Source organism: Perca flavescens, chromosome 5 (genome assembly GCF_004354835.1).
Source record: "Perca flavescens isolate YP-PL-M2 chromosome 5, PFLA_1.0, whole genome shotgun sequence".
In the NCBI taxonomy this organism is placed as follows: Eukaryota; Metazoa; Chordata; class Actinopteri; order Perciformes; family Percidae; genus Perca; species Perca flavescens.
The window spans coordinates 32717459-32734185 of NC_041335.1; the positions used below are offsets into that span (position 1 = coordinate 32717459).

Consider the following 16727-nt stretch of genomic DNA (forward strand, 5'->3'; position numbering starts at 1 on the left):
AGTTGAATATTTCTTAAGACACTTGTGCTTTCCAGTCGGGCTGCAGCGAGGAATAATGCACCAAGAACATCTCAAAAGGTCATTTCATCTGGTAATGCTTCAACTTCATGAGTGCTTTAAATCTCTGCAAAAATAGGCTTTTGCACAGTGGTGAACAGCGATGTGCTGATGGTTACTGGCGTCGTAATTGCTTTAACAGTAGGCTGCCTTTTTGTGTTATTTTGTAAACTGCGTTGAGAACAAGTAAATGGTTTTCACCTGCTTTTTTGGCAATTAAGATTCATTTTGATGAATTCCCTTGAAAGAAAGTTCCACATTTTCAGGCTTCCAATCTTCTTTTAGAATATTTATTAGTTTCAGTAGTTTTATGCAGTTAGCATCCGTCTTAGCAACAAGTGGGAAAATGTGAAAACAAACATTATAAAAAGAGGAAGTCTCCAAGCTAATTTCTGATGAGATGAGATGATTTTTTTGTATAGAAAGTTTCACTCTTCAGTCAACATGATGATGTTTTCTGTCCTTATTTTAAAATAAATCTACTTCATTACAGAACAGTTCAATTGGAGCAATCCGTCATTTTAACCAAGATTTTAAAAAAAAAGAAGAAAAAAGAACTGCATTCAACTACAGATCTCATTTGTGCTCTCAAAGCACCATGGGAGCTGTAGTTCTTGAATGCTAACATATTAAGGAAAAGCTAACCACCTACTGTGCAGCTCTGCAGTCAGTAAATGTTTGCTGACATTTTTTAGCTGGCCAAGACAAGTTAGCAATGCTCATGCTAATGCTATCCAAGCTTGATGGGAATGAAAGATAGACTGTGGCTAGAGTGTAAGTATGCACATAAAATAGGGGTTGGTTGTTATGGCGATACATACTACGGACTGTGAGATGATATCAATTTAACTGAGTTTACCGTCCAGTTTATACAGAGATTTGAGCACTTTCATTTCTCTGGGTGGATTAGACAACTGTGGCCAATGTTGCAAAACACAATTTTTATTTTTATTATTTTTGTGTCAATGTAATGAAGGACCTCGATCAATTGGATTAGATTAAAATCCAGAAACAATTTCTTAATTGATTCCTTATATATGCTAAGTTGCAAAGGGCTTCAACTAACAATTCATTTCATAGTCGATTATTTTCTCAATGAATTAATTAATTAAGTTGTTTGGTCTATAAAATGTCAGAAAATGGTTTAAAAACAAGTCGATCAGTATTTCCCGAAGCCCAAAATGACGTCCTCAAATGTCTTGTTTTGTTCACAACTCAAAGATGATCAATGTTATTATATTTCTTAATTAGCAGAGATAACCCTTCACCGTTTGGTCTGTAGTCTGAAATAAAACATAATTATGTTATGTCCTCTTCTGGTAATTGTCTTTTGACCCTATACGATTTGTTTGTGTGTGTGTGTGTGTGTGTGTGTGTGTGTGTGTGTGTGGGGGGGCTTTAAAATGGAAAATGACTACGTCATCTACTACATGTAATCAGGTTTAAATAGGGATTATATACCATCAACATACCAATACAGTGTTATAGACAGTTTGTAAAATGTATTCAACTCTTAAGATTTATAGATATCTGAGAGTGCTTTAAATACAAAGCTACTTCAATCAATACTGTATTTACATTCAGAGATATATTAGAAATATGTTGCTTCCTGTCATTGGGTTTTACATATTCAAACATATTAACATGTTTATATTTATATATTTCAAACTCACATACATCCATATATACAGATAGTAAATATATTTACATACAGCTGGTCACACTGTAGCGAATGTGCCGGTGCTGATGGTCCGTTTAAATTCACCAACTCGAGTCAAGTCGCTTTGGAACACGTTGAGATTCCCGAAGGCAGAAGAAGTATTGCTTTGTGTTTTATTGACATTTTGTGAGTGGGTTGGGTCAAACAAAGTCTCGTCTGCGGCCTCTTCTCCACTTAAACCAGGCCTAGACTTGACAGAGTGTTGCCCGAGGTGATTTCTCCTGCATATTGCTTTCAATATTGCTGCCGTGTCTCGTGTGGAGGGAGAAACCCGGAGGGGCGGCACCGCAGTAATCGAGAGGCGCTGACAGAGTTTAATAAGGGTGAGGGATTAAACAGGAGGCCGAGGCTGTGGCAGAGTCTGGTCTCGGGGCATCGGCGGGGTCAGAAAAGATCCTGAGGGCCCAGGTGGATGATGATAGGTGTGGCTAGGGTCTGCGGCTGGTAATAGGCACTGTCGATGTACAGGCCGCCTACGGACAGGAGACACCAGCAACCAGGGTTAACAGAAATAACATTAGTACTTAAAGGAGAAATAACACATGTGTACCGAGTCGACCATTCTCTGGGATATGTTTTTATGCTAATTAAATGTGACCAGTTTTAGCGCAAACTGCTAATTAGCTTATAACGCTAGTTGTCGGGGCATGGGTAAAGTAAAAAGATATTGCTATTTGTATATCACTAACAAGGCTCAAAATAGCACCACACTTCCACGGTCGCATAATGAGGGTCCCTACATGTTAACCGAAGTATTGAGAAGTTTGTAAGTGTACAGACAGATTATTAAAAAGATAGTTTATAAAGTTTATACCGTTCACGTATACAGGCAGGCTCCATCTTGGGAAAACAGTCACGACCAGTCGAACGACGAACGCCGTGCTTCAGCTACGTTACTGGTTACTGGTTGCACAGCGTTCGTCTTTCGACCGCATGAAAACAAATCCCAGAGATTGGTCGACTCGGTACACGTGTTATTAACCCCTAGGTTCATTTTGTGCCGGATTTGTCCTTTAAAGGATCATTGTTTTGTCATGAACATGAATGGATGTGGGAAGTGTTTCAATATATGTGATCACTGAAAATGAGTAAGAAGACAAAGTTGCACATTTAAAGCAGATTACGTAATCGGTTTTTATTGTTGTAGCTGTTCTCAGGAGGCCTAAAGCAGCTCCCAGGATTCTTAGCGCTCATGGGAAATCAGTAGATGTATGTGGGAAGTGCGGTTACCATAGAAATAAAATGAATTCCTCATTACCAACAAGGCAGGCCACGGAGATATGTTTGTGTAAGTACTGACTACTCCGTTCTTGCTGCAAACCTCACAAGTGAGTCCACGACACGAATAGTTAATGTGGAAGTAGGCAGCTAGATCTTTGCAATGGAATGGTACACATACAAAATGGTTGCCACTCTGACCATTCTGCTATGTTGATTTGAATTGGAATGGCCTTTCTTATTTATTTTATTTCTATGGCTTCAACCTTTGTGATCACTGAAAATTAGTAAGAAGACAAAGCAGGGCACGTACTCTGTCGTAGCTGTTGTTATTGTTGTAGCTGTTCTCAGGAGGCCTAAAGCAGCGCCCGGGATTCTTAGCGCTCAGGGGAAATAAGTAGATTCAGCGCAGCCTGTCACATATTGACCTATATCAAGGACAGCAGGGACGCCAGCAGCGCTACAAAGTTGTGTTTCTTTCTGTGGCAGAGCCGAATTCTTGTGGTCAGATTTGTGAAGGAGTTATAACAAGCTGCTAATAATGTATGAAACAGCCTGGTGCAGCTCTATCTTAAAGCATAGTTCCGGTTTATTACAACTTAGGCTTAGTTACTGTTGCTAAGCCTGTCAAGCTTTCTGTTCTCGCACGGCACATTTGTAGTTTTACAACAACAGCAGGTTGAGAAATCAAAATTCAGTCATTTTTTAAACGATGGGTTCAAAATTTGCCTGATTTTAACGGCTAAAAGAGAGCTAGTACTGCTAGATTTTTATTAGCTATAGTTAGCCAGCTAAAAAGCTAGCATTACCTCCATGTGTTTTTCATCTTCACCAGTTGATGATCTTTGGCTTTAAAAGTAACGCTTGGTACAAGCTAGTTAGCTGGGCATTAGGGCTGGGTACCAAATTCAATGTTTTTTACAAAATGCCTATTCATTCAATACCTAAGGAGTATATTTCGTCAGCATCAGTGAGCCAATAAGCATGCAGCATGCTTCTACCAAGATCTAATAATGCTGCTGACGTACGTTACACGGCGTAGAGACACTAATGTGTAATGTTGTAATTTTTTTGTTTAATAAAATTGGTATCGAAATAAGTAATGATATCACAGTATTGATATTGGTATCGAAGATATTTGAACGATACATGCATGCTAACTATGTGCAATACATCAGAGCAGGAAAAACACAGTTTAATATATTCCTTACACTTCCACTATTATATTTTCGCCTTTGAAAAGGCAAAAAAAACACACACTTCAAACTCTTTGTATACCAAGTATCTGGTAGCTCTATGCTAACCGCTTCAACGTGTTTCAAACTGTTCGTACCTAGTTACGGTTGCTCAAGTATGATTGGACAACTGCTGTTCAGGAGAAGAGGGGTGAGCAAACGATTACTTACTCACTCAAACACTCTACTTAGATTAACTGAAAGTAAGTCAGTAAATTATTATCAGTGGATACATGAGCTAAAAGAAGAGTATGTTTGAAAATAGTATTTTGCATTACTCTACAGTGTACTGCTGCAGGCTTCTTTTGAAAAATTCTTCTTTTGAACTGTAAACCATATCATGAATCATATATGTATGATTCATAATAAAACCTTTACGGACCACAAGTTACTTAGCACTTGAAAAAAATATTCATTTATTTAAACAGAATATAACCTACAAACAGGTCAAAATAAAATCTCTCTCTGAAAAGAAAGTATTTTCCACTCAACACAAAAAAGGAATTAGCTCAAATATTTAACAGTAACTGTAAACATCCAAACAAAAGGAAAAGGTTCCTCAGTGCAACTGATTATTGTAAACCTGTTTTTCTTTTATATCCACAGAAACTTAAAACATTAGAAAACAGATACATTAAAACAACAGTCACATCCATGAGTGGTAGTTAAAGGAATAATTTACCTTTTTGACAAAGAAGCTCTTTGATCATTACATGTTGTAGTCTACATCTTATAAAGGTTTCTATCGGTGTATTCAGTGTTACTTAGTTTCCTACAGTGGCTGTTTCTTTAGTTTCATATTTATTAAGCTCATTACATTTGTGTTTTTTAGTTCCCTATATTGGCTAACTTAAATTTGCTATTGTGGTTGTTGAGTTAGTTCCCATACAGAGGATGTTTAGGTCCCTAAATTGTATATTAAATGTAGTCTTTAATGTATTGTGTTTGTTTTTGTTCCCTACTGTAGATATTTAGTAGTTGGTGCTAGCTATATATATATATATATATATATATATATATATATATATATATATATATATATACATACACACACACACACACACACACACACACACACACACACACACCAGTCTGTGTATGGTAGGGGTTACTTTAGTTGCCAACTAAATATTTTAGTCCCTTGCAATGGATATTTTAGTTCCTTATGTTGGCTACTACAGTTGGTGTTCTTTTAGTTCCCTAAAATGACTGTTAATTTAGATCAAATCAATAAATATAAGTTAAATAAATATCCATTGTGAGGGACGGTTTCTTTAATTCCAACAGAGGATGTTTGGTTATTTACAGTGGATGTTTAGTTTCTGACATTGAATATCTAGTAGTTGGTGAACAGGGTTTTCCCCCCTCTGTGAATATTTAGTTCGTTCATCATTGTTTAGGGAACTTAACATTGTATTGAAAAATAGAGACACAGTAGGGAAACTGTTTCGTTGATTCCTAACAGAGGATGTTCGGCTCCTTTCTATGGTTCCTTTTTTTTGTTTCCTACATTGGATTATTAGTATCTGGTGTGCTTAAGAAGCTTTATTTTTATTTAGTTTGCTTACTACACTATGGTGAATGTTAAGTTATTTCCCCTATAGACAATGTTTTTTTTTCCTTACAGGAGATATTTAGTAGTCTTGTGTTTGGATTTTCTTTTAGGTCCATAAAATGTTTGTTTAGTTTGTTTCCTTCTGTGTATGGTGGTTGTTTCCTATGGTGAGTGGTTATTTTGTTCCCTATATTAGATTTCCATTTAGTTCCTTATAGTCAATGTTTATTAAGCTCCCTACAGTGTAAAAGTCTTTGACACACTGCAGCTCACTAAACGGTGAACTCCGTTTTTTTGTTGCATAATGGTTTGATGATCAAAGAGCTTTTTTTGGTCAAACTCTGTTCTGCCACACCACTTTCTAATGGCCAATTAAATCAAGCTAATGAGGGGACATGCTGTACAACATTGGTACTGATTGGGTATTCTGGTCAATCGTTTGTGGATTCCAGTGTTGGTTTTATTTTTGGTGTTTGAAGCTTGTTTCGTGAACATGCAGTAACAGTCAGGATATAACTTTAACAAGTGGCTTGCTGTGAAGTGGGTTGAGGGAGGGTCCTAATAGGGGTAGAGGTGGGTGATGGGGTATGCTGTGGGGACTCTGATGACTGGGAAAACTACTGAGGGCATTCTGGAGGGAAAACCTGAGGAAGAGCAAAGAAAAAGAAAGAAAAAAGAACTCAAATGTTGGGATGTAGTGATGAACAAATCAAATGGATGGATAATTGATCAGATAGAGTGACTGTGAGGTTACCGTAGGGATGGAGGGCGCCTGCAGGGCTGTAACCATAAGGAGCACCAAAACCTGTGGGGGAAAGTACAGAACACAAAGTGTATTATTATATTCAGGGGAATGAGACAATCCATCATAAACTCGCTTTTGTTATCTGAGGCCCTATTTACCAAGAGGTAGTTTGTCATGCAGCTGGACTCACCTGGGGGGATGTATCCGTGTGTGGGTGGGGTGCTGATGTAGGGAGCTCTGGGGATGACTGGGACACGTGGAGGTCTGGCAGCGAGGGCCGGGAGAGTCAGCACCGATGCCACGGGCCGCTTTGGCTACAAAAACACACACCAGGCACACATCAGCACTGAACATGACGCGGTTTAATTCAAAGCTGACTGTAGGAACGCGTTGTGTACTCACAGGAGGGTTGGGTCTTTTCTTCTTGTTGCTCGTAGATTTGGAGCCAGAGAACAGGCTGTTCAGGGCCGCGAGTGCTGCGCTGGCTTTGGCTACTTTCTTATTGGGACCCGTCCCCCGAAAAACCTGCTTGTCCACCTCCACCTATCAAACAACAAACAGAGGAGGACGTCTGATATAGTTTGCATAAAGAGATAATGTTTCATTTTTGTCTTGATGTTTTTCTCTTTTTAGGGCTGAAACAATTAGCTAGTTAATGGATTGATTGAATTAGAGCTAAAACTACTAATTCATTAGTTGATTAACCAGACAAATTCCTGGAAAATAAATGAACTATTTTAGTAATTGGTTAACTGTAATTTAGTTTTATATTCTCAGTTTGCAGCTTTTCTTTATCTTATGTGATAGTAATCGAGTCTTTTGGATGTTATTCTTACATTTTATAGGCCAAATAATTAATCATGAAAAAAATCGTTAGTTGCAATTTTATTTATTAAATCTAAATATTAAACACTTGCTGGGCACAGCTTCTCAAACTGTGCCTCATGCAGAAGCCGCTCATATGAACAGATTTGTTCTTAAGGGGCATTAACGAGTGATGTGATTTTCTCGCATTTCAAATTGTCTCTCAAATATGTTTATAAGTGATCTAGATGTGTTGTACAAGTCATTAGAAGTACAGTCTGTCTTTCTCCCCAGCGGAAAAAAAAAACACTTGCTTTACTTCAGAATCTTAATCTGAATTCATGTGGAGTTAGTAGTAAAGCATTGTATGCCATAAAAAAGTCATAGTAGCTAAGACTAATCCTGTGACTGTGAAACTCTGTGTCAACAGGTCACAGAGAAAGTGCTGGTCAACAACATCTTCTCCGACCTCCTAAACAACTCAACACCCCCCACGGCTGTGTCCTCTCACCCCTGCTCTTTATTCGCTACACTGCTGACTGCAGGTCCGTACAGCCAAACTGTCATTTGGTCAAATTCGCTGACGACACAGTTCTGTGACAATTCCTGCCTGGAAGTTAATGTGAAGAAGACCAAGGAGATTATAGCGGCCCCCTCCAACAAGCAGTGGGAACTGGCTGCAGCAGTCATCATCACTTTCAACAGGAACCCAAAGAGATTGTTAAGGAATATAAGAAACTAGGAGCAACCTCAGGCAGTGCCAGCAGCGACAGTATCTCCTGAGAACGCTTAATTCCTTTGTGGTCAGCAAGGACATCCTCATATTTCACTACTTTATTGTGAGCGTCATGACATTCTCCTCTAAACACCTCTCTCCCACACAGTGACTTGCACATGGCTTTGAATGATGCTGCTATCTATCTATGTGCATCACATCACCACCTATATATTATAGAACTACCTACATACCTATACTGCATTATACTATTAATGCACTAAGGTTATCATTGTCATATTATCATAATATGTACAGTTGTTTTTGCACAAATTTTATCATTCCAATATTGTTATCATTATTGTCACGTGTAGTTTATTTGTGCACTACTATTATTCTCATATTATTCATAATGTGTACAGCTTATTTTTGCACTTATGTTATCGTTCCAATGTGATTGTTATTATGGTGTGTATCTTATTTTTGCATTAACGTGTTCTACTAGTATAATAATGTTTACGGATTATCCGTGCTATTTTTTTTCTTTATTTATTTACTGTACTACTGTACATTACTATGTAATGTCATAAAAAGTCATAGTATAGTATGTCATAAAAAGGTCAGTGTAGTGTGTCATAAAAATGTCACAGTATAGCATGTCATGAAAAAAATCATAGTGTATGTCATAAAAGTCATAGTATAGTATGTCATAAAAATATCAAAAAAGTCAGTGTAGTATGTCATAAAAAGTCATAGTATAGTATGTTATAAAAAAGTAATATTATAGTATGTCAAAAAAGACATAGTATAGTATATCATAAACATAACATAAAAGCTCATAGTTTAATATGACATAAAAAGTCATATGAAGCCATAATATAGTAGGTTATAAAAATTTCATAAAAGCTAAAAGCATCAGCTAAATACATGTGATTTAATGATTCTTTGTTGATGATACAAACACATCATTTATATTTGCCAAATGATTTTTTTCCAAAAGTTGCCACACATGTATCATAAGAAATAAACCTCATAAGAAAACAAGATCCTTGTGCCTAATAATGTCCAGAAAAGATTCAATCAAAAACACATCATATTTGTACAAACTACATGTACAAAATAAACCCCTTCAGAGTGATTCAGAGTGATTTCACTGGATAAAATTGGTTTCATGTTCAGCTGTCTTTTCAGGCATTTTTTAAAACGTGAAGATGTTTTGATATGCAGGAAGCACCGAACATCAAACATGTTCCCTCCCTCATCAATTCCTAATAAGTCCCTCTGAAAGGGAGACAGGAAATCTATGAAGTTGTGTGTGTGTGTGTGTGTGTCTGTGTGTGTGTGTGTGTGTGTGTGTTCATACCTCTATGATGAAGCGCTTGTCGTAGCTGCTGCCGCTCTCCGATATCAGCTCATATTTGAGGCCGCGGCGTTTCTCATTCAGCTCCATCACTGGGTTTTTACCTCCCGCTGTCAGGATCGGACCTGGAGCTCTGGACTGCAGACAGATGGAGAGAGAGAGTCAGGCCTTACATTTGTTAGATATTCCTAAATGTACTCAAGTGCTCATGTTTCCACAAAGTAAGACTTGATTTCCTTTAAGCCCTGTCACATGAATCTATCCCTCTGTGTGTAGAACAACAGGCCGAGAGAATAACTCTGAATACAGTCAAACTATCCGACCAAATGCGATTTACTGACAGTACAGACAAAAATCAATATCACAATTATTTTACCTCCATAACAATAGTATGACATTTTTTTTTTTTTACCACCATCAAGTATAAGTATGCATTTACTATCAAGATCTGCCAGCCAATATATATTATTAACATAACTAACTTAATTGTGACCAAAATTGTTACTGAGTGGGACATTTGACATTACATTAAAGGAACACACCGACTTATTGGGACTTTAGCTTATTCACTGTATCCCCCAGAGTTAGATAAGTCCAGACATACCCTTCTCATCTCTGTGCGTGTCGTAACTCTGTCTGAGGCCCCCACCGCTAGCCTAGCCTAGCACAGATCCTGGAGGTAACCGGCTCCATCTAGCCTACTGCTCCGAATAAGTGACAAAATAACGCCTACATTTTCCTATTTACATGTTATGATTTGTATAGTCACAGCATGTACAAATAACAAGGTTACATGAGACACAGCCATCTTCTAAACGTAAATAAACTGGGAACTATATTCTCAGAAGGCACAGCACTGCTACTGCTGCTACTTGGGCGGAGTGATTTGCTCGCGGCACCTGAGAAGCCCCGTGGTGAGGAGCAGAGAGTTTGCCTGGAGTTCGCTCAGAGTTGAAGTAATAGAGTCAACAATTACTAGATAGTAAAAGCATAGTGACCTTGTTATTTGTACACCCGGTGACTATACAAATCACAACATGTAAACAGGAACATGTTGGCGTTATTTTGTCACTTATTGGGAGCAGTAGGCTAGATGGAGCCGGTTACCTCCAGCATCTGGGCTAAGCTTAGCTAGCACTGGGAGCGTCAGACAGAGTTACGACACGCACGGAGATGAGAAGGGTATGTATCGACTTGTCTAACTCTGGGGGTTACGGTGAATAAGCTAAAGTCCTAATAAGTCGGTGTGTTCCTTTAAACATACTGTAAGTTTGTCAGTGATTTCTGGTGGACAAATTACAGTGTGTCATGTGTAATAGAGAGACTAACTAATTTTATTTTTATTTGGCTTGCGCACATCAGTCCAACTTTAGCTTCAGGCTCCCAGTTTGTTGACAAGTTGATATTAAAATGATATACCTACAGTATACGGCAGAGGTTCCTAACCTGACGGCCTGAGATAAAACTAACGAGTTGCCAGAGTAGAAAACACAATCCTGCTGCACACAATTACGTTAATGCTCGGAATATTTTTTTTCTCAAATCTTGAGACATCCCTCCAAAACAAACAAACACTGGGGACAGAGGCAGGGGACTTTGGTTGAGGGTTTGCAGCTTGTTTGTTTTTTTGGCAGGATGACATCATTTTTAATGAACCTCACTAATGTGTTACTGACGTGTAGTCGTAATAACTGAGGAACATCACGGGGTGTTGAGACTGTCCGCCTGCGCACCGGTCTAATCCTCATGTGTAGCCTACTTGTTAATATTTCTGTGTGTGTGTGTGTGTGTGTGTGTGTGTGTGTGTGTGTGTGTGTGTGTGTGTGTGTGTGTACTCCCCACCTCCTGTGTGTCTGTGGAGGAGGTGATGGAGGTGGAGCTGGAGCTGGTGGACATCCTGTCGTTCTTGCCTTCACCATCTGACTTCTCATCGGCGCTGAGTGAGTCAACGTCTCCGTCGCCGCCGAGCACGAATCCCAGAGCCTGCAGCGCCTGAGGAGGAAACAACGCTTATTTCCCTACCTCCGGTAAATAGTCTGGTCTCTACTGCATTCAGGCTGATCGCCGTCTAGTTATGAAAATGACATCCACGTTCACATCTATCATCCATGACTGAGCAGTCCTTGAGCAAGGCACTCCACCACCTGCCAGTGAGGCTGGAAAGTGGCCTTCAACAACAACAACATCAACACAAAGAGCTGTACTGGGCAGCTCTGACGTGTGAATGTGTAACTGAATGATTGAACGCGTATGAACAACAGAAAGTGTGAGCATGTCAAACTTAACAAGTTCAATAAACGCTTAGTCACAAAAAGAACATTCTTTGTTCCCTTATCGATTCAAAAGAGTCAATTTGTCTCTTTTTCTTTGTCGAAGCTAATGTTCTGTTTTTTAAACAACCGATACTAAGTACAGAGTGAGTGACAGACTATGGTAAAAGGCAGAGAGAAAAAAGAGGTGCTGAAGTAGTGTTTTTACTCCATTCACTCAGTTACTACACACCTTAGGTAAGCATGTCATGTATTTTAAAAAGGTAGGTAACTGTAGGCTATTCAAAAATACTATCCATCATGTTTCACGAGAGGTTTTATTTGAAAAATGACACAATTTGAAATTGTATTTTTGCCTGTATGTTCGAAAAGGTTTTTAAAACAGAGATTATTATATATATATATATATATGTGTATATATATATAAATATATATATAAGAATAGAATTTATGTATGTATGAATGGGTATAGGAGTGAGTCAGTGTTTAAGTTAGTCTGGCCAAACCAGACCAAGCTCAATCTTTTAAGATTGAACATCAGTCTGGGGAGTCTGCTCTGTATTTTCTACTGCACAAGAGGCAGCATCATCGGGCATAGTTCAAATAAATCTGTACACAATTGGATAGTCCTTCAACCAATCAGACCAACGGTCCGGGTGACGTATTTTGCAGAGCGAGGCAGAGCGAAAGCTGGTCGGTAGTAAAAAAAAAAAAAAAAAAAAAGGCCGGTTGGTAGTAAGGCAAACACATCCTTCTTTTGCAGGAATGGTTCCAGGGCAAGTTTCTGTTCTGTTTTTCAGAGAAAACTTGCCTTTGAAATCTTTTAAAACAGCAGCGACAGCGGCATCAACGGGTTGCTGCGCTTCGGTGGCCGTCGTGTTGAATGTAAACAAAAAGCTGCTTGCCTTCTCTTCTCTAACGTCATCGTGTTAAACCCGCCAATAGCGCGCCAGGTGGATAAGCCAGTTTGTGATTGGTTCCCGCAAATGTGTAATGGAAACAGGATAGATAAACATACAGGTTTCCAGCCTGAGCTGCAGGGCGAAATCAAATCGCCGGCAGATTGGGCTGCATTCACCCGTCTATGTTTAAGTGATATAAGATGTGACATTCTGAGTCTTAATACTGTCAACATTTGTACTGATGGGGAACATACACATTTTAATGGATTTAAATCCATTTGTTATGAAGATGTTCTGAGTTATGGCACTACCGTTCCCATCAGGCTTGGGGTGATGCAAATGTGAGTCCAATAAATTATTGTTTTTTTAAGTTTAAATGAGTGGAGTACCTTGAGGGCCACTTGGAGCTTGGCGGTTCTTTTAGAGTTCCCGGTGGCCTGGTAGGTGGTTCCCTGGATCTCCACAGACATGGTGAAGACTGGAGCATGCACCGGGCCAGACTGAGACAGCAGGCGGTACTGGAGGCCCGGGTGGATCTGGTTCAGACGCATCAGAGCGTTCATGGGGTGGTTGGGATCCGTCATCCTCCAGTCCAGGACTAAAGGAGAAGAGATGCACATGTTAACTATATAAGATCCCTAAACATTTATTCTGTGTTTACGGTTTATCTTATTACATGGAGAAACAGACCAACTGTCACAGAGCCACTGAGCAAGGCAGTTTAATGAAATCTGCGTTACATACGTAAGAAAGAGTCAACACAGGTTATAATTTCCCCTGGTAGCTCACTTGGTTGAGCATGCGCCCCATATACTGAGGCTCAGTCCTTACCACAGCGGCCGGGGTTTGAGTCCAACCCGCGGCCCTTTGCTGCATGTCAGCCCCCTTTTCTCTCTCCTTTCCTATCTTCAGCTATCCTATCTAATAATAACAACAACGTACTTCCATTTACCTCGGAACTCGGATTTTCCGAGGTCAAAGTCGGAAACCCGCCCCCTGACCTCAGATTTCTGAGCTCGGAAATCGGACAACCTCGCAGTAGCCAGAGTTCAAAATCCTACATGGCTGCCCCGTATATCAATGTAAACAGTACCGGGACTTACAATCTTCGTTCCCAGGATCTTTTCATTCTGTCTGTTCCAAAGGTTAGAACTGAGCTGGGGAAAAAGGCCTTTAAGTTTGCTGCTCCCTCTGCATGGAACAAGTTACAGAAATCCATGAAACTTACTGAACTAGTCTCATTGGTCGCTTTTAAGAGGATGTTGTTTGACTTGGAGGCAGCCACATCTGGCTGTAGATGTAGGCATACTCGTTTGTGAATACAGTTTGATAAAATGAGGAAAATCTTGGCCAGCTCATCTTGTCTCGAGGTGATTTTGACCCATATAAAATCCTTTTACAACCTCTACTTCCAAGCGAATGTAATGTTTAGAGATGACATATGACATTCGATTGAATTAAACTCAACAAGTGAATGCAACAACTGAAAAGACAGAGACATACGATTTTTTTTTTCCTCGGTATTTGTGACGATGATTGTGGCTCAAATGATACGGTTTGTATTATATTAAAAATCCTAAAATAAATCTTTACAGTAAAAGTAAAGTGCTGACAGACCTGAGCGAAGGCATATATACAATATTGGCATTTAAAATCTAAAAGTACATGTTGAGCTCTTGTGCAAGGACTCCATCAATAAAATAGGAGTAATATGTAATAATATGTTGGCTGATGAGATGACACCGCCCCTGGTGTCACTGAGCCACTTCACACCTCCACACTGACAAGAGGTGAGGCGAGCTCTTTGCCTCCCCAGAGCTTCGGAGCAGTAATATCTCACAGATGAATTGAAAATGAAACCGTGACACTTGGTGACATCTATTATAACAAAAGTGCTGACTGTCTCCATTATAAATGCTATTTTTTTTTTTTTTTTTTTACCTCTGCTGGAAGTCCAAATTTGTCGTCCGGGCTTTCAAGATACAAAATATCTGCCTAACTTCATTCAGTCTGTAAACACTTAATACAATATCAGATGGAAAAACTGAATTAAAACGAGACCGCAGTCCTAACCTTCAACATTACTGTAGTCTACAGAAACAACACTCACAAACTGCACTTGATAAAACTTGGCTTTTGCTTTCAGACACAGTTTTTCTGACGGGATGTGCATCAGACTGTGCAGAGGGTATTTCAGAAGGTTTTAGATTCACCAGGCTGATTATTTCAGAGAAGCTTGACACAGTGGTGGCTCCAACCAGCAACAAAAGGTCTTTGTAAAAATGTTGCTGCTGCAAAATCCTGTGATAATGTCAGTAAAGTGCACCCAGCACCTTCATATTTATGAATCTTAACAGATGTTTCACACCCAAAGAAACCAAAAGGAATGGCTAAAAGTAGGTGGACAGCCAGGCGCAAACAGCCAGCTCAATAAAGAAGGGCTTTTCCCCATCAGCCTGTTTCAGGAGAGGGATATTTTGTTTCTTTGGAAGGAACACTGATATTTTCTGATGGCAACTAGCTCTTTGTTTCTTTTGAGGTTGAATTTTGTGTCACTTTCAACAACAGCATCTGGCAAATGAATGTAATGTAAGTTAAGTAATGCAAGTCAAAAACGGAAATTATAAACACTAATGGTAAAGCTTTAATAGTTTGGCATTTTTAATTACAACATGAGCTTTATAGTGTCTAAATTTGAACTGGCCCTTGAAACTTAATAACATGAGAAATGCATGCAAGGTTCTGCAAGGTTTGCGGAGGCCAAGGGAAGGCCAACAAGTGTCCAACTAAAGGAGACAAATGGAGAGATATTTAAAAAGCTGAAATATTTCAAGGCTAAACTTCCGTTACTGCAGTTAATAGTCAATGATGGACGTGATGTCATTGGGTCAGGGCTATAATTCAGCATCGTCACTTATCGTCGCTCTGAATAATAGTGTTGTATACAAAATTCTTGTATTGAGATCTTAGTTTTCATGTTTAACAAAACATGTTTTTAGTTTAAAGTCTGTCACAGTGTGTGAGAACCATGGATGTACTAAGAGAACGTTCAAACTGCCATATTTCTTTAAATGATCCCCTTTTTTGTCTAGAAAATGTCATCGGAGACGAGTTTGAATACTTTAGTAAATATCTTTAACATATTAATAAAGATAATGCTGGGATAATTACCGTAACATTAATTCTTTCCGTATGGCCACCCACAGATGTCACCTTCTGTAGAACAGGTGTCACAGAAAATACTTACAGCAGCTTCTAGACATACACTTGTCTTTTGTCCTAAAGTCACACTGTGTAATGACTGTGAGTGGCTGACAGGCACTTAAGACTCAAGAGTGGTTCAGTATGAATATGGATGGAGACGCTGTGTAAGGAGATAGATGTGAAGGTGCTGATGGACAGGTGCCTGGAGGGGGGGGGGTGTTAATGCACTGCGTGTGTGCCTGTGTGTGAGGTGGGATAATTGCGTGGCAGCAGTGTGCAGTATTAATCCCTCTCTATCTCTGCCTCCCGTCACCGGCTTTGAACTGGAGCAGATGAGAGTTGCCGGGGACGAATGTCCCAGAGAGGTTCAATTTAATTACTGTGACACCGACAGACAGGAGGAAGAGAGCGGGAGAGAGAGAGAGAGAGAGAGAAAGAAGGGGAGAAAGGAGAAGGGACATAGAGAGAGAGAAAGGGAGAAAGAGAAAGCGAGGGTGATGGAGTGTGAAGGAGAGAGAGGTAGAGTAGGGGGAGAAAGAGAGCTTGAGAGGGAGAGAGAGAGAGAAAGGGGGAAGGAGACCGTGAGGGAGAGAGAGAGAAAGGTAGAAAGAGAGAGCGAGGTGAGGGAGTGTGAGGGAAGACAGAGGGAGGGTGAGGGAGAGCATGGGGAGAAAGAGCGTGAGGGAGGGAGAGTGAGAGAGAAAGACGAGAAAGAGACAGCAAAAGGTAAGGGAGGTAGAGAGAGGGTGATGGGGAGAGAGAGGGAGGGAGAGTGAGAGAGGGAAGAGGAGAAAGACAGCACGGGTGATAGGGAGAGAGGGTGAGGAGAGTGGGAAGGTGAGGGAGGGGAGGATGTAGCAGTCACTGGAAGGACTGTTTACTTGTCTTTCAGGGCATTTCTAAATCTGTGTCTTTAGTCTGGTTGAATCGGACTCTGTTTAT

At 39.7% G+C, this 16727-nt stretch overlaps 1 protein-coding gene across 1 annotated transcript in view; it reads right to left on the reverse strand.

Annotated features, from left to right (window-relative positions):
* Positions 1-4618: 4618 nt before the first annotated feature.
* Positions 4619-16727, reverse strand: part of LOC114555310 (spermatid perinuclear RNA-binding protein) — an 88325-nt gene continuing 76216 nt past the window's right edge. Inside the window, exons 12-18 of the mRNA XM_028577615.1 lie at positions 12971-13179; positions 11252-11401; positions 9413-9547; positions 6933-7073; positions 6721-6844; positions 6540-6590; positions 4619-6429 (exon numbers count right to left, since the gene is read on the reverse strand). Of these exons, the coding sequence (XP_028433416.1) occupies positions 6344-6429; positions 6540-6590; positions 6721-6844; positions 6933-7073; positions 9413-9547; positions 11252-11401; positions 12971-13179 (896 nt within the window). The 3' untranslated portion in view covers positions 4619-6343. The remainder of the gene's footprint in view (positions 6430-6539; positions 6591-6720; positions 6845-6932; positions 7074-9412; positions 9548-11251; positions 11402-12970; positions 13180-16727) is intronic.